Source organism: Nanorana parkeri, unplaced genomic scaffold (assembly GCF_000935625.1).
Source record: "Nanorana parkeri isolate BGI_ZX_2015 unplaced genomic scaffold, ASM93562v1 scaffold31, whole genome shotgun sequence".
Lineage (NCBI taxonomy): Eukaryota > Metazoa > Chordata > Amphibia > Anura > Dicroglossidae > Nanorana > Nanorana parkeri.
This window is the reverse complement of record NW_017306299.1, coordinates 1,915,707-1,940,075: the sequence shown is the minus strand read 5'-3', so window position 1 is coordinate 1,940,075 and position 24,369 is coordinate 1,915,707. Positions and strand designations below refer to the sequence as shown.

Here is a 24,369-nt window from a genome sequence, read left to right as displayed (position 1 = left end):
TGTTTTGTTGTTTTTGTGTTATTTTGATGGGGGGGGGGGGGGGGGTTCCACAACTTTCCCACTTCCTATACTGTTCTTGGAAAATCGGCATCTGCCTTGACACATTCCATGGTGATTAGATGAATTTGTCCGTGCTACCTGTGTGGAAATTAATGATGGAGTATGTTCCTGACTCTTATCAAAACTAAAGAAGTGGCTTGGAGAAGCTACAAGACCTATTCATCTATTCAGAACAAGTTCAGTTGAATGTGACTACCTTTAGCTATTCCTGGATATATGAGAACCCTCACACACTCTCCTACTGAAGGGTTTCCCCTAACATCCAGTTTCAGTGACAACTTTAAAAATGTGTAATTCTCATCAAGTTCAGTCTCAGTGGCAATGATCACCAGGACAAATAGAAAAGATGAATTTCACTAAAGGGAGACATAGAGAGTAATAACAAAAAGGGGGGTGGGCGCGTTAAAGGTGGCATTATTGAACATTGGTGAAATCACTCTATAACATCTAGTGCTTAATATCATATACGTTTTATCTGTAAAAAATAAGTCAAGGCAACTGGACTTGGCTGTATTTTTCTTGAAGACGTTTCGCTGGTCATTCAACCAACTTTCTCAATTCAGAATGACTTGTACAAAAATTATCTGGGAATAAATATGGTGAATGTTGCTCCAATCCAGATAATCCGTTAGTCCCAACCCTATGCATAATTGGAGCTGGGAGGTGTTAATAACCTGCCCAGAGAGAGATGTTAAAACAGCATTGTATGTGTATTTATTAGGGATGCACCGATATATCGGCCGAAAATGGCACTTTTGGCTAAATGCCCGAAAGTGCCATTTTCCTGCCGATATATCGGCGCATCCCAAGTTTCTTTCCTCCCCGCTGGGCGCTGCTCTGTGTCCCAGCGGGGAGGAGGAAAGTGACAGCCGGCCGAGCGCAGCGGGAGGAGAGCGCTGTGAGCGGCCGGTGTCTCTCCTCCCACACCGCTCAGCCGCCTACCACAGTCCGGCAGAGCGGTGTGTGGGCGGAGACAACCCGCGCTGTCACAGGAGACTGAGCTCTCCTCCCCGTACCGCCCCGCTCACCCTCCTGTGAGCGTGTCAGAGAGGAGAGTGAGTGTTTGTAGATAATTGAGGATATGGTATGTGTTAGGGTTGCACAGATAGCAAGTACAGTACATGTACCGATACTTTTGAGCTCCAAGACTAGATTCGAGGAAAATTCAAAAATTAGGAGGCAGCTGTCATGTGTAAGGAGCACACGGAGCTCCTGGGATTAGTACATCTCTGTTTTAATGTACGATTTTGTTTTTATAAATATAAATAAAGGGATGCACCGATGCCAGTTTTGCGAGTACTGGTACTTGCAAGTACGAGTACTGATACATTTTTGGTTAGTGTCATGTGACAGTTTTCCTAAAACAATACAGACTAATGATTTCAGGACAGTGGTGGAGTGCCAGAGCCAGGTCCCAGCTGCAACCGCTGCAACCCTGGTAGTTCTCGTGAAAATGCCAAGTATCTGCACTGGTAGTCGAAAAGTATCTGTGCATGCCTAGTATGTGTACTATATCCTCAATTATGAATGAATGGGAAGTGATCTACATCTTCTCATGTTCATTCATAGTTGTAGTTATAGTAAACACACAATGTTCTCATGTGATCAATGACCAGGAACACTCAGTATAGGGGATTCCTGTTTATTGATAACAGGGGCTGCAGAAAAAGAGATTGAGGACTCTGTGTTCTCAATCTCTTTTTCTATTTTAAAAGGGAAATATCAGGAGTCTTTTTAGACCTCTAATATTTCCCTGGAGCCCCTAAAAGTAAAAAATAAAAATATTTAATAAAAAATGAATTAATAAATATTAAAACAATTTAAAAGTTTATAAAAAATAAATAAAAATAAAATATTTAAAAAAATTGAAAACATTTAAATAAAAACATTTTCAGTTTCGGCCTGACAATTTGTTTTTATTTCGGTTTCGTTTCGGTTTTTAAATTTCTATTTGGGTGCACCTCTAGTATTTATTCCCGGATAATTTTTAGTACAAGTCATTCTGAATTCAGAAAGCTGGTTAGATGACCAGTGAAACGTCTTCAAGAAAAGTACAGCAAGTCCAGTTGCCTTGACTTCGTTTTATACAGATATACCATGACCTGGATGAATGAGAACCTACACAGACACATATGAGTTTTGTACAATAGATGCAATTAATTAGTCATGCTCCTCTGATAATCCTTTGCCAACAACGGGGACTTGCTTTTATGAGTGTCCATATATATTTTAATGTTTTCTATGTCAATAAAAGTTTTGTAAATTCTTCTAAAACTGGTTCAACTGTATTGTGGTTTGTTGTCTCATCTCAAAAAGCCCTATCCAATTCTGTTTTGTGTATCTCATCTAATCAGGATGAGATGAGACAAGGTTTTTTCAGGGGAAACCTAACAATTATATCACAGTAATAAAAAAAAAACCTGACAGTGGGTCCAACCATTCTCTACTGTGTCTAAATTTAAAAAAAAGTTTGCGCTTTAGGTGCACTTTAACAAGGGACCCTATCTGCAAAGCACTGTACTGTGCAGGAGAAGGGTAGACTGGTAACAGAAGATGGAAGCTGAAGTAAAAGAAGAGAAGGCCACCATTAAAGAAGATAAATATTGAATTAAAAAAACAAAGTATATTGCTAGATCCTGAGTATAGATAATGGTACATGCCTGTGAGAAGGTATATTTCCTAAGTGCTGACAATGTAAGCTGTCACTTGGCATTAACTGTAACTAGTGCAAACAACATGCACCTGTATACCGTTACCTACAAAATGATATCAATCTTTAAACACCATTATAATGTTAAAAGGTTTTGTTGAAAAGAATGATGGCATGGTGGCCCCACCATGGTTTCTACCTAGACCTTTACTTTCTTGACTGACCCATGTCTAGTCTACTACACAATAGCAGACAGAACCCTTCATTGACTGCCTGGTACACTGTGTGGCCATACTCATGGCCGGATTTACTCTCTCTGCTGCCCCAAGACCAGGTTTCTCAATGCGCCCCCCTACCCGCCAACTACTAGAGAACTAGATCACTTGTACAAAACAAGCGGCGGCTTCCCCGCTGTACATTTAGCTCCGCTTGCCCAAAGCAGGGTTACATGTAGAAAACAACTACCCGCCCGGCACCTGGAACTGCATGTCACAGGCATTGGGAGATGGGAATTCCACACCCCTGCTGCCCCAAAGCCGGGCCTTGGTTGGCTTTGTGCAAAGTCCGACCCTGGCCATACTTTTTGCAAAATTGTGATTTGTACATAAAAAAACTGTGTAAATAGACACTTTGTCACCAAATTTTGTACTTTTAAGTTTTAAGTATCAAACAAAAATCAATCAATGAACCTGACCCTAAATTATCATTTCCTATTAAATAGGAATGGTTGTGCGATTAGAGCGTTCCAAAGCTGGGGCAAAAGACAACTGTGAGTATATGATGCCCATCGACCATTCTTGGACGTATATTGCTAGATTAAAAAAGCTCTTTTCATTTTATTATAATAAATGCCATGAAAAAAAACCTCTTATAAATCAAAAAATACAGAGAGATGAAACAACTTTAACCTGTCGGGTTCTACTAAAAGATCTCCAATAGGATATACATTGAAATAAAGCGATGCTAGAACATAAAATATGGAGTGAATGGGAACAATTGCGGCGCTATGTTCCATCTCTAAACCTTCCATATAATGTTCTATTGATAGTCTGAATTCGTAACAATAAGTGCAGATTATAATCTGCTGCCTTCCTCTCAATTACAGGAGAGATTTTCATCAGTGTCTTATTCAGAGGTGAAGTGATTATTTCATTTGCACTCTTTTAGAAGCCGCTTTGGTGTAATCACCGAGCTGTACAGAATGCTCTCCTCCGCATCCTCGGCTGATAAAATAACATTTCTGATTGCCAACTCTACCTGGGATGACTTTTACTTTTTATATACTGTCTGGGCTTTCATACGGTCCTCAAAACTTCTATAAAATGTGCGCTTAAAGGGAAACTGCACTTTAAATCATATTGCCCATAATCCTTCTTGTCATTGCACCACCATTCTTCTATGTGGTGTCACAGACCATGCTGTCCATGCCTTGTTTGGGTCTGCGTTGACAGGCATTGGGCTTGTGTTGATGGGAAATAGTGATGAAAGCATGCTACATTTTCCCACTAGAGATGAGTCTGGCCTTGGTGTGAACCAAGCTCACCCAAGCCCGCTCAAAACTATGTCTGCCACCCCATCCTCCCGACCTAATCAGTTGTAGAGAGGTGCACATTTCCCATATATGTCGCAAAGGGCAGGGAATGCCCCTGCCACAACTGCCACCACTGATTGGGTCAGGAGGAATGGGTGGTGGTCACTGTTTTTAGTGGGCTTGGGTGAACGCAGGTGAACTGGGTTCACACCAAGCCCAGTCTCATCTCTAATGGGCAAATGCAGCGTGCTTTCAGGTGAATTCTGCTTGCATTTGCGATAGTTTAAGATGCTTCTGAGATCATTGACAGTTCATTGACGTGTGCATTTTACCTCCTAAGCTGCTCCTCAACTTGCTTCCCGCTGTTTTTCCATTCCTTTTGATTTGTATGGGGAGAGAAGCAAGTTCTGAGCTGAATATAAGCCAATCGAAACAGCTCCTTAAGGCCACTTTTAAAAGGTTGCAGTACATTCCATTGCAGAAGATGGATTCCTTGCCGAGTCAGATCAGAATGTAGACGGTTGAATGAAGACGGATGTCATGAAGGATGACATGACGGATGTCCATTCTGATTCTGACTCATGTAATTACTGTGGGGGGCCAGATGTAAACGGTTGTGCATCTGCCTTTATTTGCCCACATCCATTCAGGTCAGAAAGTGGACCTGGACGCCATCTTTTTAGGCGTTAAGGAATCCTATACTCATCCAATCTATAATAACGTTGGGCATTAGGGAATCCTATACTCATCCATTCTATAATAAAGTTGGGCATTAGGGAATCCTATACTCATCCATTCTATAATAACGTTGGGCATTAGGGAATCCTATACTCATCTATTCTATAATAACGTTGGACATTAGGGAATCCTATACTCATCTATTCTATAATAACGTTGGGCATTAGGGAATCCTATACTCATTCATTCAATAATAACGTTGGGCATTAGGGAATCCTATACTCATCTATTCTATAATAACGTTGGACATTAGGGAATCCTATACTCATCTATTCTATAATAACGTTGGAGGATAGGGAATCCTATACTCATCTATTCTATAATAACGTTGGGCATTAGGGAATCCTATACTCATTCATTCATATAATAATGTTGGGATTAGGGAATCCTATACTCATCTATTCTATAATAACGTTGGAGATTAGGGAATCCTATACTCATCTATTCTATAATAACGTTGGACATTAGGGAATCCTATACTCATCCATTCTACAATAACGTTGGGCATTAGGGAATCCTATACTCATCCTTCTATAATAACGTTGGGCATTAGGGAATCCTATACTCATCAGCACCATCTAGGGGTGTTAGTTTTGTAACTGAAGTGCTTTGTATTTGGTCCGATGGATGGAAGTGGTCAGATATAGGCGGACACGTCTGCTTACATCCAGCCACCCATAGGCATTATTGGCACATGTATTAACAGTTCAGCACAGGAAACACGCTGACAGGAAAAGAAAGTGAGCAGAGGGATGACTCATCAGTGTGCTCATATTCTATTAATGTCCTATCAGCAGACTCCTGGGTCAAGTTGCATTGCTTATAGCCCAAGTCCAGCAGGTCCTAAAAATGAAAAAGCATTTCAGGCTGCAAAACTTACCTTCAATCTGAAGTATTTACCCACAGTACTTCTTTTTTGGTCACAAAATTCCCTCAGCCGGGCCTTATTTAACCCATGAAGACTGTGGAGATACTGCAGCTGCAGACACCATGGGCCTGCCCCTTCACTTTACAGTATATTTATGCACAGAGCAGGGGTGGCATCATTATGTCATTGCTGATCCCCACATCTGGAGGACCAACCACCGCCAGGAAAAAAAACTGAAAAGGAAGATGACCCAGCATGCCATGTGACCGACCTGAAGACTTTGGAAAAAGTTAAGTATATAATAAAAAAAAAGCATAAAATACTGTGGCAGGGGACTCAAGAGAGGGAAGGGGGTGGTCATCTCAGAGGAACCTGAGCCCGGAGTTGGGCTTTCACTGCACTGGGGATCAGGGCTGCCTGGTTTACAACAATGGCTATGCAGAATTATAAATCCTTTTGGCAAGCAAGGCGTTCCCCAGATTGTTTTTTCAAGTGTGTATATTACTTCTTGCTTGAAGTTCGGCTTTAAAGGGCCTTTCACAAGTATAATTTATAAGTTATATTTATGTCCCTCTGAAATTTGATTATGTATCGCTACGATGGCTATTAGAAAGCGTTTACGGTGGCTTGTTTTAACATTTTATTTACAGTCGCCACATTGCTGCGCTGTATACCTCTTGCCTTTTATTACATAAACTGGGAAGCTTTATTTTGTTAGGGCTTTTTATTATGGCATTCGTGTAGTAATAAAATGCTACTTTTATACCATAAATCATTTAGCGGATTCTTACACTTTGTTTTGCTGGTCCTTTATTTCATTACTATGAATGTGGATTTATATATAATTTATTTGGCCATGTTGATGTTATGAGGTGCAGCATGAGAAGGTGCACAGAGGGGACACTGCAACGTGTTGTTTATTTATTTTATGAATCCGTATAACGCCGACATAGAAGCATCTTAGGGCTCACTTACACTATTTGTGTTGAACTACTGCAATGCTTGGTAGGCCACCAAGTGGGCTGCAATGTGTTGCACTGACTTCCATTTTGAATAAGCCTCCCAACGAAACGAGTAAGAGCCGATACTGAATACCGATACCGACAGTCCCATTAAGGAAGCCATTAGCAGGGAAGCCGTCTCCATCCACCAGGTGATGAGGGAGCATGGAGCCGGCCTTCTGGCCAATTAGGAAGCCGTGGGGTGAGGGGGGGTAATGACTTGCCGCCGGGCTTCCTGATTGGCCAGCTTTATGATCAATCAGGAAGCATAGCGGCGAGTCATTACACAATGCCTGGCCTCCTAATTGGCTGGGAAGCTGGCTCCGTGCATCCTCGTCACCAGGTTGGTCAGGAAGCTGGCCAATCAGGAAGCTAGGGAAGAGAATCATGTATGTGTTACTGCAAAGAAACTAGGTATAAACTGGCCCTCACGGAGTATGCAAAAACACTTATGGCTATAATAATAATAATAATAATAATGGTAACAATAATTATGATAATAATAGTACTAGTCATAATTATATTATTATTATTATCATGAATATCATTATGATTATTACTATTATTAGTATCATTATGATTATTACTATTATTAGATCATTATTACTATTATTATTATTAATAATAATAATTATGATAATAGTTGTATTTGTCATAATAATAATAATAAAAATAAAAACAGACTCTCCCTCTGACCACATACACAGGGAAGGTGATTAGCCCACCGACACGTTTCCACGCGGTGGGGTGAACACCAGTTTTGGTTGGACGGACCCTTTAAAAATTGCATGTAATATTTTTATCTCGCCGCGTCTACCGATGGCGCCCAGCCATTACCAGTCTGTTCGCACATTAGTGTACAATGCCGGGATAAAATAAATTAACCATTTTACACGCTATTAACTCCGTTGTAAAAAGTGGCGGAAAGTGAGAAGACAATAAAAAAATAATTCACTGATTCATGCTTAAAGACGCACAGGAAACAGGGAAGCGGAGATCATTTTACACGACATTAATCCTTCTAATCTTGTCCAGGCGCTCACATTCACCAAAACTGTGATATGGATGATATATCATCCATGAGTTTATATTGTATGTGGCGGATGACAACCCCTCCCCAACCCAACAAATGAATGTCGTACAGAAAGCAGAGGAAGCAATACAAAGAAAGAAATCTGTTTATATGCCAGTGAAGGCGGCTCCACATCACATCCCAATCTGATCACATGAAATAGTTAAGTATATCACCAGCACACCAAAGTAAAGATTTAACGAGTGGTCATTTTATTGATGTACCCACATCTCATCATAAAGCAACGTTTCGGGGCCACTCAGGGTTCCTTCATCAGGCATGACGGAATCTTTTGGAACCTGATCACATGAGTGTGGCTGGAGATGTACTGAATGGTGGGATCCCACACTGCACAGGTATTAGGAGGTAGTTCCAGAACACAATTCTCTACCCCCCCCCCCAAAAAAAAAGGAAGCAAGCCACAATGCGATAATTCTCTACCCCCCCCCCCAAAAAAAATTATATGCATCCAAAGCTTTCAGGAGACAGAGGGAGAAAATGCGAAAGCAATGATTACAGCAATAGGCAATGTAAGTATCTCTCAAGTTAAAATGGACATATTAGATGGCAGTGCTTGATGGGGATGGGAGGTGGTTACATCAGTTACAGTAATAAAGGGAGATGGCAGTAGCTGGAGGGGATGGGAGGTGGTTACATCAGTTACAGTAATAAAGGGAGATGGCAGTAGCTGGAGGGGATGGGAGGTGGTTACATCAGTTACAGTAATAAAGGGAGATGGCAGTAGCTGGAGGGGGTGGGAGGTGGTTACACCTGTTACAGTAGTAAAGGGAGATGGCAGTAGCTGGAGGGGATGGGAGGTGATTACACCTGTTACAGTAGTAAAGGGAGATGGCACTAGCTGAAGGGGATGGGTGGTGGTTACACTAGTTACAGTGAGAAAGGGAGATGACAATGGCTGGAGAGGACATTTTAGATGTGTGCATGGTGCACACATCAAGAACAAGTCTATTAGCACATGGGATAAGATTCTGGAGTTGGAAGGCAGCTCTAGAAAAATCCTGCCATCATATACCGGATGAGGCCACGAGTGAGGAAGACAAAAACATCTCAGTAAAGGGGCAGAGAGAGGGCAGTTTAGGGAATATCTGGGTAAAAGGTCGAGAGAGGAATACATTGTGCAATTAATGTTACTGCAGCAGTCATTCAGTAGAGGTGCTGATTGCACCGTCTGCCGTGGTGGGGATCCAGAACCTAGAACCCTGTATGTGAGATTCCACTGTGAAAACTCGGCAGATGTGGACAAATGTAAATGTGACTTCTAAGTAAACTTTGCAATGCAAACTCTGAGAACACATCGTTGTTTATCTTGGAGGCGAAGCTCAGAACTCACGCCGGCTCGTGGTTACGAAATAAAAGCGGAATCGCTTTGATGATTTTGCGGTCTCTACCTCTGCAACGGTAAGCTAAGTGCATCTGTCACCCCGCTTCCCCTTCACAGCGGGATGTGCACTTGAAGGTAGGCTGAGCGCCCGGCGGAACGTTTGCATGCTCATCATTTGCATGGGAGCCCCCGGTGAAAACGTCAGGAAAAGGAAGGCGGCTGAAGATCAGGGCGCTTCACAACACAGCCGTCCGCAGAGCTTTCCTCTGCAAGGTCGTCCTCTCCTTCATAGTCTGAAATGACCCGCTCGGCTTCTTAGATCGTCCCGCTCCATTTCAGAGAGCATGCTAAGCCCCGGCCACCATCTGCCAGTGCTTAAAGTAGGGCTCCGCTCTATGAGGATTTCTCTAGAAGCTACCTTGAAGGAGCAGTTCATTTTGCTAAATATAATGGTGTATTGGTTCTCCTTTGATTTCCTGATATGCAGCTCTCCCAACACCCTAAACAATGGGCAGCTATATGCACATGTGTCACATCCTATCTGCTTGTTAGCCCCCTGTGTGATGGCAATAAAGTTGAGTGTAAGAAAAAAATAATAATAAAAGTAACATTTAAAAAAAATAAAAAATGTTTAAAGTCCTCCATCCAACCCCCCCCCCCCCCAATATGCACGCACATACAACGCAAACACCTGTCGGAATGCGCCTAGAAGCAAAAACGAACATTGGACCATAGACATGTGCACCGGCAAAACATTTGTTTCGTTACGTTCTGATTCGGATTTTGCGTTATTTCATTTTTCGGGATTCAATTTGTTTAGGGATTCGGGCAAAATTAGTTGGCGGTAGTCTGTACACATTTTCGTTTCGTTTTCCTTTTCGTTCGTTAGTTGCAGCAAAGTGACATTTGAGAAAAAAACATTTTTTTTTTCTCAAATGTCACTTTGCTGCAAGCGAAATTTCGTACAGATTCCCGCTAACGAATCTTGGAATCGGAAATTCGGATTCGTTTGCATTTGTTATATGTGTAATTCGGATACATCAGAATCTCTGAATTTAAGAAATTTCATCCAAATTTCGATTCGGAATGAAATTAATTGCACATGTCTACAGATTAAATTGCAAAACAATACCGTCGCCTTCAAATCCAAAAAGAGCCCAGCAGTAAAAATACAGCAAACACGATGGAGGCAGCTCCCACAGATTAGATGGACAATCAGTCTATGAGAAAAGGAACAAAAGAGAGCGCCTCCATAGTGTAAACACGTTATTTAATAGTAAAAACACGCAGCTCTAAGGCTGTACTTACAGCAGTTGGGTAGAATAAAAACCAGTAGAATAAGGTGAGAGGACAGAACCCCTGGCAGGGAGAATCTGGAGCGATGTAAAACACCAGTAACCTCGATCCCTGTATTGATAAATGGTTTACGCGTTTCTGGGGCACGCCCCTTCATCAGAACCAATGTCTACAGATTACCGCTAACGAATTTTGGAATCGGAAATTCGGATTCGTTTGCATTCGTTATATCTGTAATTCGCATACATCCGAAATCTCCGAAATTTCGTCTGAATTTCGAATCAGAAGGAACCCAATCGCACATGTTACATGTCGCTGCGAACGTCCAAGTGAGAGCAATAATTCTGGGGCCATCAGTCACTGGTAACACTAAACTGATGATCATTAAAAGCTTTTAAAGCGTCGGGAAATTTGGGGCATTGTTGTTTTTTGTGGTTTCATGGGCGAGCTTAATTTTAAAACTTGACATGTTTGGTATCCATTTACCCGGCGTGACCCCGTCTTTTATATTTTACCAAAAAATTGTGTATTATATTCTGTTTCTGTGCACTAAATTTCATTTTAGTGTATTTTATCCTAAAAATACTGCTTTGATAAACATTTGCACGAATACCATGCGACATAAAAAATTGGAACTGTTTTTTTTGTAATTCTACAGAGCCTCTGCTTTCAGAAAATATATCCCCCCATTGTTTGGGGGTCCAAAGCTGTTTTTTAGCCAAAATTCAGATTTTATCATGTGTGTACAAATGTAAGAAATTAAGAAATTGCTCCGGGGAGCAAGTGGTTAATTTATCCTCCACCTCTAAGGACTGGTTAGCTGCAATGTATGACTTTTTTTTAATTTTGGGCTTAGATACACTTTAAACTCTTCAAAATCCATACACAAAGTGACCATAGGTGTCACCCTTCCTTCTCCCGTAAAGTGATTTGTTTTTCTCTCTCGCTGAGAATTTGCATCCCTGAAAATTCATCATTTCAATATTTTGCTGCCACGCTGCACCTGAGAAAAGTGACTCTGAGTAAACACAATAAATTGAGGTATTTACATCCCGCTATAATGAGAATGCGATTGGCAATTAACTCCCCGGGAAAGTGACCTTCACAATGGAGACGCGGGACCGTTCCACCGCCGCACAGCCCTGAGAGGAGCAACGCCGGAGGAGACAATGGCCCAACCTGGCACTGAATAAATATTTAACAACACTTAAAATTTTCATTGGAGAGTATAAATATGTAGAGGGAGGAAAATGTATTCCGAGAAAAAACAAAAACAATCTGCCGGGAATGACTGACATCGCTTGATGGTTTCCGAGCCTTCTGTGGAAAGCGATTTGAGTACATATTATAATTAGATGAACCGAGTGGAATAAATAAACATTTTGGGGGGTGATTTACTAAAGGCAAATAGGCCGTTCACTTTGCAAGGTGATTTTACCTTAACTTAGTGAAAGACTTCTATCATCCAATCGTGTACAAGTGTAACGCTCACCCCCAAAGGAGCCATCAGAATAACCCGGGTCATCAGTAGTTGTCTAGGTGGCGTCACAAGAGGGGTGCAGGGAGGGGTGCGGCCCGCACCCGGGTGACATTGGAGGGGTGACACCAAGATGACTGACAGTCATTTTGGTGTCACCCTCTCTAAAAAGTCAGGCACTCGGTCATGGACAGGAGAGAGGAGGGGACCTGGCGGCATACCTCATCCAGCCGGGTGAACGTCCCCTCCTATCGCTGCCGATGTCCATCACCAAAATGGCCGCCGACAGGCATCAGTTAGATGGCCGCGCATGCGCAATGACGTCCTGGTGGGGTGTCACCCAGGCCTCGGGATGTCCCTGCTAGGTGTCTTAGTATTCAGCTGCCCCATTAGCATTAACTGCCCTCTAGTGCCCACAAAGCTGATATCCACTCCATACTAGGAGAGAGGGTATGGGGATCCTAGACATCCAGGGTAGAACAGACACAGACTCCAGACTCACCAGTCCAACTCAGTAATTCAGTGTAGATCCATTTGTAGCATAACTGAATAGGTATTTGAGCTACAGCTGAGCATGGATGAGCACAGATACTCAGCAAGAGAGACACCAGACTTGCTCCTGAGGTCCTCTATGTTCCGGGCACCTCCAGCAGCCACCAGCTTCCCTGGTTCTCATCTTCTGACAACAACACAGGCCTCCTCCATACTTGAGGCCTAGTGAGACACTTCCCGCACTCCATCATCCCCACCTCCAGGCGTAGCCTGGTGGGTGGCTGGACAGCACCCCAACCTGGACTAAACCATGGCTGGCACCTGACTAGAGCTGAGCACATGGCAATTCCCTCGAGTATCTAAGCACTTACCCAGCATGCAAAACTGGTTAAAAGAGCCCCAGGGATTGGCTGGTGAACAGCACACACACTCACAGTGTCCCTCATTGGCTGTCCCACACCGCAGCATAGTCACCCTCCACCCAGGTAGGTACAATCAATGCCAGGACACCTGGAATTAACCAAATAAATGCCCACTATAATGCAGGCAGACTGACTACAGCTCCGGCAATCACTACATTTCTAGTAGCCACCTCAAAAAAGGAGATGGGGCTACACAAGCAAAAATACTTTTTTTTGTTTATTTTCCTTACAGGTGATTGGGTATTTATTGCAAAGTGAGCTTTCACCACATTCACTAAGGTAAATGAAAATTCCCTTGCTAAGTGAGCAGCCATTGGCCTTTAGTAAATCAATCTCTTTGACTCTGAATCATCTCACCAGCTGTCATGGATTTCATTATTTTGCACAGGAAGGACCACCATCTTGTCGGATCCTGGGGGGTGGGGCTAAAATCCAGAAATCTATGTTGCTTGACTAATTATTAATCGCCAGCCACGTGGCCGGAGCCAGCCGCAACATCACGGCTGGCTCCACCCAGCTGTCAGAAGCAGGCTTTCGGCCAGCCGCTCGGCCAAATTCGGGAGCTGTACGGGCTATAGTGAATAGCCCATAAAGCAGCCCTTCGGTTCTACTGAACCGAAGGGGTCCTGGGGCCGAAGGATTGGCCGAAGCTACGGCCAGATCCTTCGGCTGCTTCGTGAATAGACCCATGTGTCTTTAATCTCTTTGGCTATTTTAAAAGGTGAATATCAGGGATCTGTTTAGACCCCCAATATTTCCCCAAGCCCCCAACAGTAAAGTTAAAAAATGAAAATATTTAATAAAAATCAATAAATAAAAAATCAATAAAAATAAAATATAACAAAATTAAATGTTATCAATAAAAAAAAATATTTAAAAAAAATTAGAACATATTTTTTATTTTCGGTTTAACATTTTCATTTTGGTGACCTACAGACTCATGACTGAATTCCATTCTTTACAAAATGGGATCTTCCTCTAACCAAGTTAATTTGAATATTAACAAACTGCAATTTTCTCAGCTATCCACAATGCTGCTGGCCTCCATTCCTTCCGCTAGAATAGGATTTACTTTCCAGGATTTACTCTCCCAAAATTTTTTATTTCAATTTTACAGAATGTAATATAAAGTAGTATTAAACTCTCAAACTTTTTTTCAGATCAAATAAATGTACATTGCCCAGCAAAGTATTTCTTTAAATTTTTGCCAAAGCACTTACAGTCATCATGTTCCCATAAGGCTCCAACTATATCAGCTCAGCTTCCCTGAACTTCCTGTCCAGTACAAGATCACAAGTGTCAGAGCAGTCTCCAGCAGCCGTTCATCTACTAGCACGGAGAATGGAGAAGGGAGAAGGGATTGTCTTGCCTTGCTGTGTCTGTGTGTTTGTGTAACACACACACACGGGTGGTTCCATAGGACCCTTCAAGGAGCCACCCTAAAACAGAATATCAGGGCTGGTGCTCAGGGGACCAGCTGATTCTGGAAGAAGCTAAAACTTTTAAACATCAAGGAGCAGCGTCCATTGTAAGGGATTTCATCAGCACTTAAAATACTTTTTGCTTTAATATCACTTTAAGCAAATCACATGCTGAACTGTATCAAGGTTTTGTGTTTGACTAATGAGAAAGGAACACTACTGCATACAGTTACTTAAAAGAATGTTTGTTTGCAGATACAATGTTCCTATTGCTGTATTTGTTTTTATAAAAAAAAAAATGGAACTATAATATCTTAAATAACACTTTAAAGAAACATTATAATGCCGTAATGAAGTCACTTGACTAATGATGAAGGAACACTGCTTGATACAGTCACTTCAATGAATATTTGTTTGCAGACACAATGTTCCTCCAGAAATGAGTAAACATAATCTGTACATTTTCATTTGATGATTAAACATTTGCCACTTAAATTAAAAATAAATACTAAATATTAACTTGGTGATCCTTTCTACAGAAAACAATCACTCTAATATTATTACTTTGTTTCACTTAGCCCTCATTCACACGAGTAAGGCCTTGTTCACACCAAGCGCGGAGCAGGTGCAGAGCAGATCAGTTGCAGACCGGATCGAAACTGCGTCCAATGTATTCCAATGGTATTTGTTGCTCCAGTTCACATCGCAGCGTGCAGTTGCAGAGCAGATCCAGAGCAGGTGAAAAAACTGCAGCAGGCTGCTCCGGAACGCATCAAAAACGCATGCAAATGCCTGGAACGCACTGAAGTTTTTTCTACCAAAAAGAGCCCATAAAAAACACGGCAAAAACGCATCTAAAAGACTAGCGTGCGTGTGCAGAAACCTGACCGGATTTGCTCTGCATTTGGTGTGAACAAGGCCTTACAGCCAGCCCGTACAGATCTGTGCGGTGTGCACAGCCATATCGGGCCGCTCCCGGGAAGGACAGGTGCTGCATGTGATTTGTGATCTCTATGGGAGTATGCTGCCGTACGCTCATCCAAACTAAATGTAGGCGGGGTTCGCTCTCGGGGTGTTGCGTGTGTGTTCCCTTTGGGTTGGCTGGGTAACCCCGTGCATGCAACTCGAAACCAGACACCCCACGGTGAGCTCATTCCCGGGATGGACTACAACCTCATGATTAGTTTACTCATTTGTATTGAGATTGTAGTCCATCACAGGAATGAGCTTGGAGCGGTGACTACTTTACAACACACACAGGGACCATGAGGAACAGAAGTAGCCCCCCTCCAGAAGGAAGGACAGTGTCAGCACCAATTCAGAGATGATTTGAGGATCTACAGCCGAGTGACACAAATAAGAGACATTTTTGTTAATAGTTAAAGTAGATGTAACTTTTTATTGCATATATCTACTGCTAGCAATATGCCGTGCTGTCTCTTGAGTTAACCCACAGTGCTCTGGGAATCCCTTGTCATGCATCAATTTTATATCTGCATAAAACAAGATTGTGTACAAATTCATTTTAGGAGTTATTATATTTTTGAAGCATATCGTGAAACCTTGTGTGGGGAAAAGTCACGCTTGGGATTTTTTTACAATTGGTGTACAAGGTGCATCTTTCCTTTCATCCCTTCAAATTGAACTATTATTTGGCACATCTAAAAAAAGGTGCACCAAATATGTCGTGCACTGACAATGTTTTATCCGGCCTGATAAATGTGTGTCTCTTTCAACCTTATATATTATGCGGCTATAGTAGAATCATTGAGCAAGGTGACCGAACTAAAACACACATGACCCCCAGAGGGAGCACATGTGAATCTGTATATAGAATATAATTATGAAAATAGAACACAGCTAAGGTGTCAAAATTGAAACTCATAATAAAAAATATCTTTAAGCGCGAGTTGCAAAAACTAAAAATGGTACACACTGAAAATATGCTATCTTCTTACAAATGAACCGGAAATACTGCTAATAGTAGCAGCAATGACAATATATATCTAGGGATTGTTGCCTCCTATGTGGATTACTGGAAGATTCTACATCTAATCCATATCAGACATGGAACAGCTGGAATATGTAGTCATATAATGTCTCTCCAGACACTAGTGGTGATGATATACAATCATTCAGTTGGGGAGATAAAACACATCTTTTAGAGCAGCAATTGGAATATATTGCAGAGACATGAGTGACACCTACTCCAGTCAATAGTGTGGAAGGAGCAGGAGAGCATTCTCATTAAATCTTGGGCCGTAATATTCCTGCTTCTTATTTTTAATCTGCTTAACGTGGATCTTTCAGTAACTTTACAAGTTTGAATGCATACCTCCCAACTTCCTAAAATGAGAGAGAGGGTCACCTTTTAGTACAAAATATAAAGGCAGTGGACACAACCATACCAAAACCTCCCCCCCTTTTCCATTACCCCACTTACACAGACCCTGACAAATAAATATGCAGAAAAATGTAAAGCCATAATTTTTTTCATCACTCCAGTTCCTATATGGCTTCATGGCTTATATTACAAGTACAATACATTAGAGGTTGGATGAAAGATTTAGGGGTCTGTATATTAACAATTTGCAGAGCCTTTTACCCTGCGAATTTGTAAATGTTCTTTGTATGGGAATGGATGCACAAAACGAATGTTCTTAGGCCAATAAAGTCCAATGTAATTTAAATATCACCATGTAACACTGCTTTATGGCCACTAGATGGAGCCAAGGAGCAAATGGAGCTCCTCAGCTCCATTTTGTGGCCATAAATGTGGCATTTTACATATACCGTGTTTCCCCGAAAACAAGACACTGCCTTATATATTTTTTTGGCTCAAAAAAACACACTAGGTCTTATTTTCGGGATAGGTCCTATTTTTTTTTTAATGTACAACAATCCACACTTATTCATGTAGACAAGTCTACCTGTATTCATGTAGAAAATATGGTGTTCAGGGCAATCAGGGGTGCCGTACCTTTCCAAGAGCAATTTGCTAACCAATCACTGGCCAGAATGAGCGAAGAGCACTTTCACTATAGATTCCTCACAGGCGGAGTGCATTTGGTATCACTCCGCCTTTTACCGGAACCCGGCGCTATAGAAGAGGCATCGGCTTATGCGGCTCTGCTCCCTCCACTGCCACCTCGCTTCCTCTAGTGCTGGCTTCGTTGTCACCGCTGATTCTCTCCCACGGCTCTTCAAGTTCCCCCTTATGCCACCACCAGCCCTGGGAATGGTCACAACTATGTCTTATTTTCGGGGTAGGTGTTATATTTGAGCAATTCCCAAAAATAGTACAAGGTCTTATTTTCGGGGAAACAGGGTAGTATTTATTTATTACAGGTTCCCTGCCCTCAAGGAGCTTACAATCTACGGTCCCTATCTCACATGTATACATACAGGGCCAATTAACCTTCCAGCTTGTCTATTGAATGAGGGGAGTACCCAGAGGGAGAACATGCAAACTCCTTGCAGATAGTGATCTGGCTGGGATTTGAACCAGGCACCACCAGAGCTGCAAAGTAGAAGTGCTAAACACTACACAAGTGAAATCTGTGCAGTTGTAAATCTCTGCATGGAAAACCGAACGGGAAACGCAAACGCTATATGTGAATGGAGGCTACGTTATTTTGGCTAGGCTGAGCTGCAGGCAGGAGGAAGCATTTCCTCAGTCTCCTCTCTGCCAGTGAGCAGACTGCAACTGTGCAGCAATTATTTACCCGACATGACCCCGTCTTTTTATATTTTACCAAAAATATGGGTGATAAATGGGTGTGGTTACTGCGGGTGTGGCCACTAATGGGTGTGGCCACTGAGGGGTGTGGTCACCGAGGGGCGCTGTAAAGCTTTCTCGCACAGGGCGCCTAAAGGCCTAAGGCTGGCCCTGTCTACATGATTGTCATCTCAGAGCCGGTGTTCTATCAAAGATTGTGACTGGGTTGGAATGTGTGACCAGTGACGTGGTCACACATTTTAACGTAATCACAGCCACTTTTTCGGCGGTGGAATGAGTGACCGGCAAAAGGTGAAGAATTCCAACGCTTTCTCAGTTGTTCCAGGGCAGATGGGCATCGCAGGGGGTATGTGCAGGAGAACCGATCTGCCCTGGAACAGCTGATCGGTCCTGAAATGTCACTTCTATCCGACTTTGTGGAATGTGAGATCACAGTCACAAAGTCGGACAGAAGTGACATTTCAGGACCGAGTACTAGGAGTACATTGTCGAGTACTAGGATAGGTAATGAATACCTGGAAGTGTTGCAATGACACATTACTTAGCATGCAGATATATCAGCTATTCTCCCAGGGTCAGTTCCATTAATTTCTTCTAGCCGATTCCCCCGGGGGGTGCGCGGGTATTGATTGGCCCGAAGAGCTGAGACATCAAACTAATCCTCTGTGTTCAGGATTATCTGCGCTGTGACAAGGAAGAAAACTGCAGTGAACTTTAGAGCCTCCGCTATAGATGTGTACATAGAATTAGATCAGCCAGGTTCACATAGAGCAGGTTGGTTCTTTTATGCTCCGGCACCGCGGTAACTGCCTATATCATATTACAGAGTAACCGGCCTGGCTTATACTGCTACAAATATATCAATTAACTCTGACTTCTCTCACACCCTCAACACAGGCAGCTAAGTAAATACCTCCAAGGGCTGGAGACACAGTCCAAGCCATGCCTATAGGATATACTGGCGGCTGGGTCTGTACAAGATGGAGACATCCATGACCAATATTAGAAGGCAGATGCCATGTAGGCAATGGCCTTTGTATTTTAAAAGCTTGGCAGGGTCTCCTTCAAGTGTATGTCAATCCGAAATTAAAAAAAGAAAATTATCTAGTACATCATTGCAACACATGAACATTGCCCTGATGTCCAGTCTCTTTTAATATGCAGCAATATGCTGCCGACTCTGCTGCCGACTCTGCCTCTGCTGCCGACTCTGCCTGTGCTGCACTGAAATCACAAGCAGTGGTGTCAGCCCTGCCCTGTTCAGCCTTGTACACCTCCCCTTATGTTAATGAAATGAGGACGTGGGCGGTGTTCTGTAATATTATACAGTAATATGATATTAATCTGGACACCACACCTGTGTCTTCACTTCTCTATATCTTAATCTGGGCAACTCTGTATATTAGATTAGGTAACAGATGTCTCAACACCAGGGCCAGATTTGCCAATAGGCCACATAGACCGTGGGCTAGGTCCCATTGTTGCCAGGGGTGGCACCACACCCACTTAAATTCTGCACACGCAGTGCAACTGAGGCTCAAATTTGGAGCTAGATGGAGCTGAGGAGCATTAGAAAGAATTATTTATTTCCTGTGCTGGTCAGCTTCATCTAGTGGTCAGAATGCAGTATTAGCTTACCGTACATACGTTTAACCTGAAAAGCAAATGCTCCTTAGCTCCATCTAGTGGCCAGAATTTAGAATGACCTTTCATTGTTATCCCTATCATTCCTTTGAAAGAAAATATTTATTTCCTATGCTCTTCAGCTCCATTTGGTGGTCAAAATGCAATCATTGCTCTGGAACGGCTTCTTTTTAGTGATCATGTTCATGCCATGTGTCTTGGCACGACCCTTGTAGTCTCCACCAGGGGGGGGCAAGTGACAGGGTGACAACATACAAGCGCTTTCGAAGTCACACAGGGCGCCCATCAGGCTCAGAATGACACTGCAATAACCTGGGTTTGGTTTTTTGCTGTGTCACTTGGCATTACGTTCTGCTGGTGACAGCCTTTGAAATCGCTGTATACTTCACGGTGCCGTCCCTGGTCACTGCAAGCACCCACGTGTGATTTACAGGTTGCTAAATAAACCCGGTAAGGAGTGCAGCAAGATATATCTATCTATCGAGGGTTGCAACATAGGTGCACGACTGGGAAAGAGTTGTCACTCCGTAAGAGGAAGTGCCAAGACAAGGACCTTCATGGCAGGACCACCAGCTATTATTTAAATGAAATGACTACAAATAACTTTTGAGATTATAATAACCTGTTAAAGCTTATATGAGATTTTGGTGATTGGGTATAGACCTACATTGTCCTATATAGAGCCATACAGGGCTGTATACCAGCAATAGCACTGTGTACCAGTCTGGCACTCCCCATTCTCCCCATTCCACACAGCAGCCTGTTCTTCTCTATGGGAGTACGCAGCCGTCTGTGCTCAGACGCAGACAGGATCCATCCCACCCACATGGATGTGCCACTCGGGTGAGCGTACGGCAGCGTACTTCCATAGAGAAGAACAGGCTGCTGTGTACAATCACACGCAGCACCTTTCCTTCCCGGGAGCGGCCCGATATGGCCGTGCATGCCGCACAAATCGGCTCTTAGCAGTGTGAATGAGGCCTAATGGAAACGTTAGCACCACTCAAGTCATCCAGTGCCAACATTTGGAATATCTGTATTGCAGAATGACCTCCAGCAGTTGGTATCAGGATCAGTTCCAGGCAGTTATTATTTTTTTAGAATCGCCTTGTCACAATATGTTATTAATGAACAGCACCAAACCTTCGCTGGTGCACACCTTATTTGTACATATTTGTTTGTGGTGTCCCATTGTGCCGCATCGGAGCTCCTACAGTTCAATATTAGCTAATCATACAAGATAATCTCATACCATATACACGGTCTCAACAGTGTAAATGTATTTTGTTACATGCTCAAGTACACCCAAAGACACGTGAACACTCATTCCTTGTCATCTGGAGAGCCTTGGAGAATGTATCCATTATGGAGAGCAAAATGTAATAAATGTATTAGTGGCGTAACAATCACCATGGCGACCCAGGCAGCCGCTTTGGGGTTTGGGACACAGGGGAGCATGGCCAGGACATCCCTGATGCCGTGTGGGCCGCCTAAGTCGCTATGGCATCTCATACTGCTGGCTGTGAAGAGGAACACGCCGCTGTTCAGATCACTAACAGTGATCTGTGCAGCAGTATGTTCCTCCTCTCCACAGCCGCTGCTGAGTCAGTGAGAGCCAGCAGCGGCGGTGGAGGAGGCTGGGCCCAGCAATGGAGGAGGAGGCGGGGCCCGGGGTCGGCAGCATAGGAGGAGGTGGGGCCCGGTGATGAGAAGGAGGCGGGCCCGGCGACGGAGGAGGAGGTGGGGGCCCATCAGCGATCGTAGAGGAAGAGGAGGCGAACAGGTAAGGAGTGTGACCAGCCCATCTGAGACCCTACAGAGCCCACCATAGAGAGTGTATGGTGGGCTCTGCAGGGTCACCCTCAGGTGGGCTGTGTGGGATCTCAAGTGGGCTCTGCAAAGGGGGTAAATCGAAATCACACGGCCCCATACAAAATTTTGCTATGGGGCCCTGAGATTTCTAGTTACGCCCCTGAAATGTATCATTATTATACTGTACAAAGGTATCCATAGAACACCATTATCAGTGTGATATTAGATGAGATCCCTCCCCTGATCTGCTGGGGGACTCTCTTCTTCCTCAATCTAAGGCTAGCCATACATGATGTGTACAATTCTTTTGTTCATCACTTGACTCCCCATCCTAGTGTGAATGGAAGAACCTGCACTGCTGGCTATTGTATTCAGACAGACGTGATACCTGTGGTTGTCTGAATAACAAACACTGATGACATCTGATTGGATGCAGTTGCTGTTCGGCCCCTTTGATTTTTAAAGTTGACTTTTGTCTTGTTGGGTGGTGTCAAGAGAGCCAAATAAATGCAGTCACTGTTAAGGTATTCAGATAGTCACAGGTGCTGGCTGTCTTGGGACTCATTCAGACAGGCGTACACGTCCATACGGCGTGCAAACCCGTAAAAACAAAAAGTTTCCCAGCACACTCACCAGCCAGCATGCAAAAAAACTTGTCTCACCGCTAAGGTTAAAAGCAGAGGTTTAGATACACGTCTTCTGCAGAAAACGTGAAAGGCGCAATGCCTCGCCAAGGCACCTCTATATAGTGGGGTCCTAACTCCCAAGCTCCCAAAAGCCATTCGGGTCTAGGAGCCTCAGCAGTAATATACTGTATGTATATGGCTCCCAGACCCGAATGGCATTTGGGAGCTCCCGAATGCAATTTGGAGATTCATATGCAGAATGCCATTCAGGTCTGGGAGATTCAGTTTTAGTATTAATATCTGTATATGGTTTTCTGTGGTATTCGCAAAAAAATTTCGTAAACTCATCCGAAACTAACGGAAATTCGGATTTTGCCCGCATCCAAAACCCGAACCGAATTGAATTTCGGATCTCCTGAAATAACAAAATATTTGAACCAAACTGTTTTTTCCCGCAGCTTACATGTCTAGTAGCGGCTGCACGCAATGACATGCTGTCATACGCACACTCAAACCTGCAGATTGCAGATCTGTGCGGGTCCGGGTGTCCGCACACTAAAATATATATATATATTAATGCAATGTAATGTAATATGTAAACACATGTGCAAGGTCTGGCTTGGGTGGAACGGAGGGGGTTCTTTGGGATATTCTCTTTGGATGCCATTGGACCTTTTTTGAGAACTGATTATCAGGTGGGTATTTTGTATGTCTTATTTTATTTTGCCCTTCTATTGCTCGGCGCCTTCCATGATGAATCCCCCCAAATCCCATACGGTAGGTTACTTACGCTTGGTCGTTTCCATTTAATGCTGAGTAGTTTGTCCTGGGACAGCTGATCTTGTCCAATGGAATAGAGGCTGGCGGGGAACACATCGTCCTCGAACAGCTGCCTCCGGTTCAGACACATCTCCCGCAGGCTATTGAAGTCTTGTCCTTTGAACTTTTTGGGGTTTTCTACGGTTCCGATCTTCCTCTGAGACTGCTGCCCCTCTGCCACCTTCTGGTAGACCCCCGGGATCGGCATTGTAGCACCTCGTTATCTGGAGAGAGAAATATTTCTACAACTTAATACAGTGCAGAGATAATGATGAACTTTACCTGGAGAAGAAGAATATTTTCAAAATGATTTGACTTGCGAGCGGGATTGTTTTGCACAAGAAGCTGAGCCATCTTTTGAATAAATTTGTTTAAACATCTTCTTTCAGATTTGAATACATCCTGCCTCTAAAAATAGACAAAGCAGCCCAAAGACAGAGACGCTACATGTTCAACCCTAGTTCATGAGAAAAAGAGCAACAATGATGTGCAAAACAGTAGCCTGTAATGTTCCAATCAGAGCGCAGTAAAATCGGGTTACTATATAGGGCACAATAAATCCAGCTAAAGGTTTTTGTCAACTTTTTAACTTTTATTCTTTTTTGTATCATTAAATGGCATCTATGGTCAAAAGCTAAAAATACATTTCTATATTGAATTTCCATAAGTTTTATCTCACTCCTAATAACCAGATCCATCTAGAAGTGTGTAAACTTACTTACTAAAGGAGAACTATGGGGTTAGGGCTTTTCCCCATAGTTCTCCTAAGGGTAACGGGAGGACACAAACTAGCGTCCTCCCGTCACCCAAAGCTCAGTATACCGCGAGCTACAGCTCGCGGTATACTGAGACGCCGCAGCTAAAACGGATCCCGGCAATTATGTCTGGATCCACCCAGCTGCGTGAGTGACAGCTGGCTCTGCCTATCTAGAGACAGAGCGAGCTGTACCCGCCCCCTCCCCGTCCGTTCCGCCAGTCAGCGCTGGAGGATCGGAGAGGGGAGTGGGGGAAATCCAGTCCCTCCTCTGTCATGGCTCTCTGCAGTGACAGGATCGAGAAGTGAGCGAGCGCCGGTATGTGTTCGCTCACTTCCCGATCTACTGAGCCGACCTGTGACAGTTTCATTGTCACAGGTCGGCTAGAACTATGAGGATGAGTGAAAATCACTCACCTCATAGTTCTCCTTTAAAGGTGCCAATAGGATGGACTTCCTCAATGCACTGACACAATTTCACTCAGCAATGTGAATATGCACTTCCTGGTGTCACCAAAGTCCATGAACCCATCACACTCGAAACTGCTGTTCCAAAGATAATGAGGGTGGGTACTGCAGCTCTCGACGGTTGGCAATCGTGGTCA

At 43.3% G+C, this 24,369-nt stretch overlaps 1 protein-coding gene across 1 annotated transcript in view; it reads right to left on the bottom strand.

Annotated features, from left to right (window-relative positions):
* The window catches only part of LOC108796583 (calpain-13-like), an 88,274-nt gene extending 65,056 nt beyond the window's left edge, over positions 1-23,218 (bottom strand). Inside the window, exon 1 of the mRNA XM_018568083.1 lies at positions 22,982-23,218. Coding sequence (XP_018423585.1) covers positions 22,982-23,218 — 237 coding nt within the window. The remainder of the gene's footprint in view (positions 1-22,981) is intronic.
* Between the last annotated feature and the right edge of the window lie 1,151 nt (positions 23,219-24,369).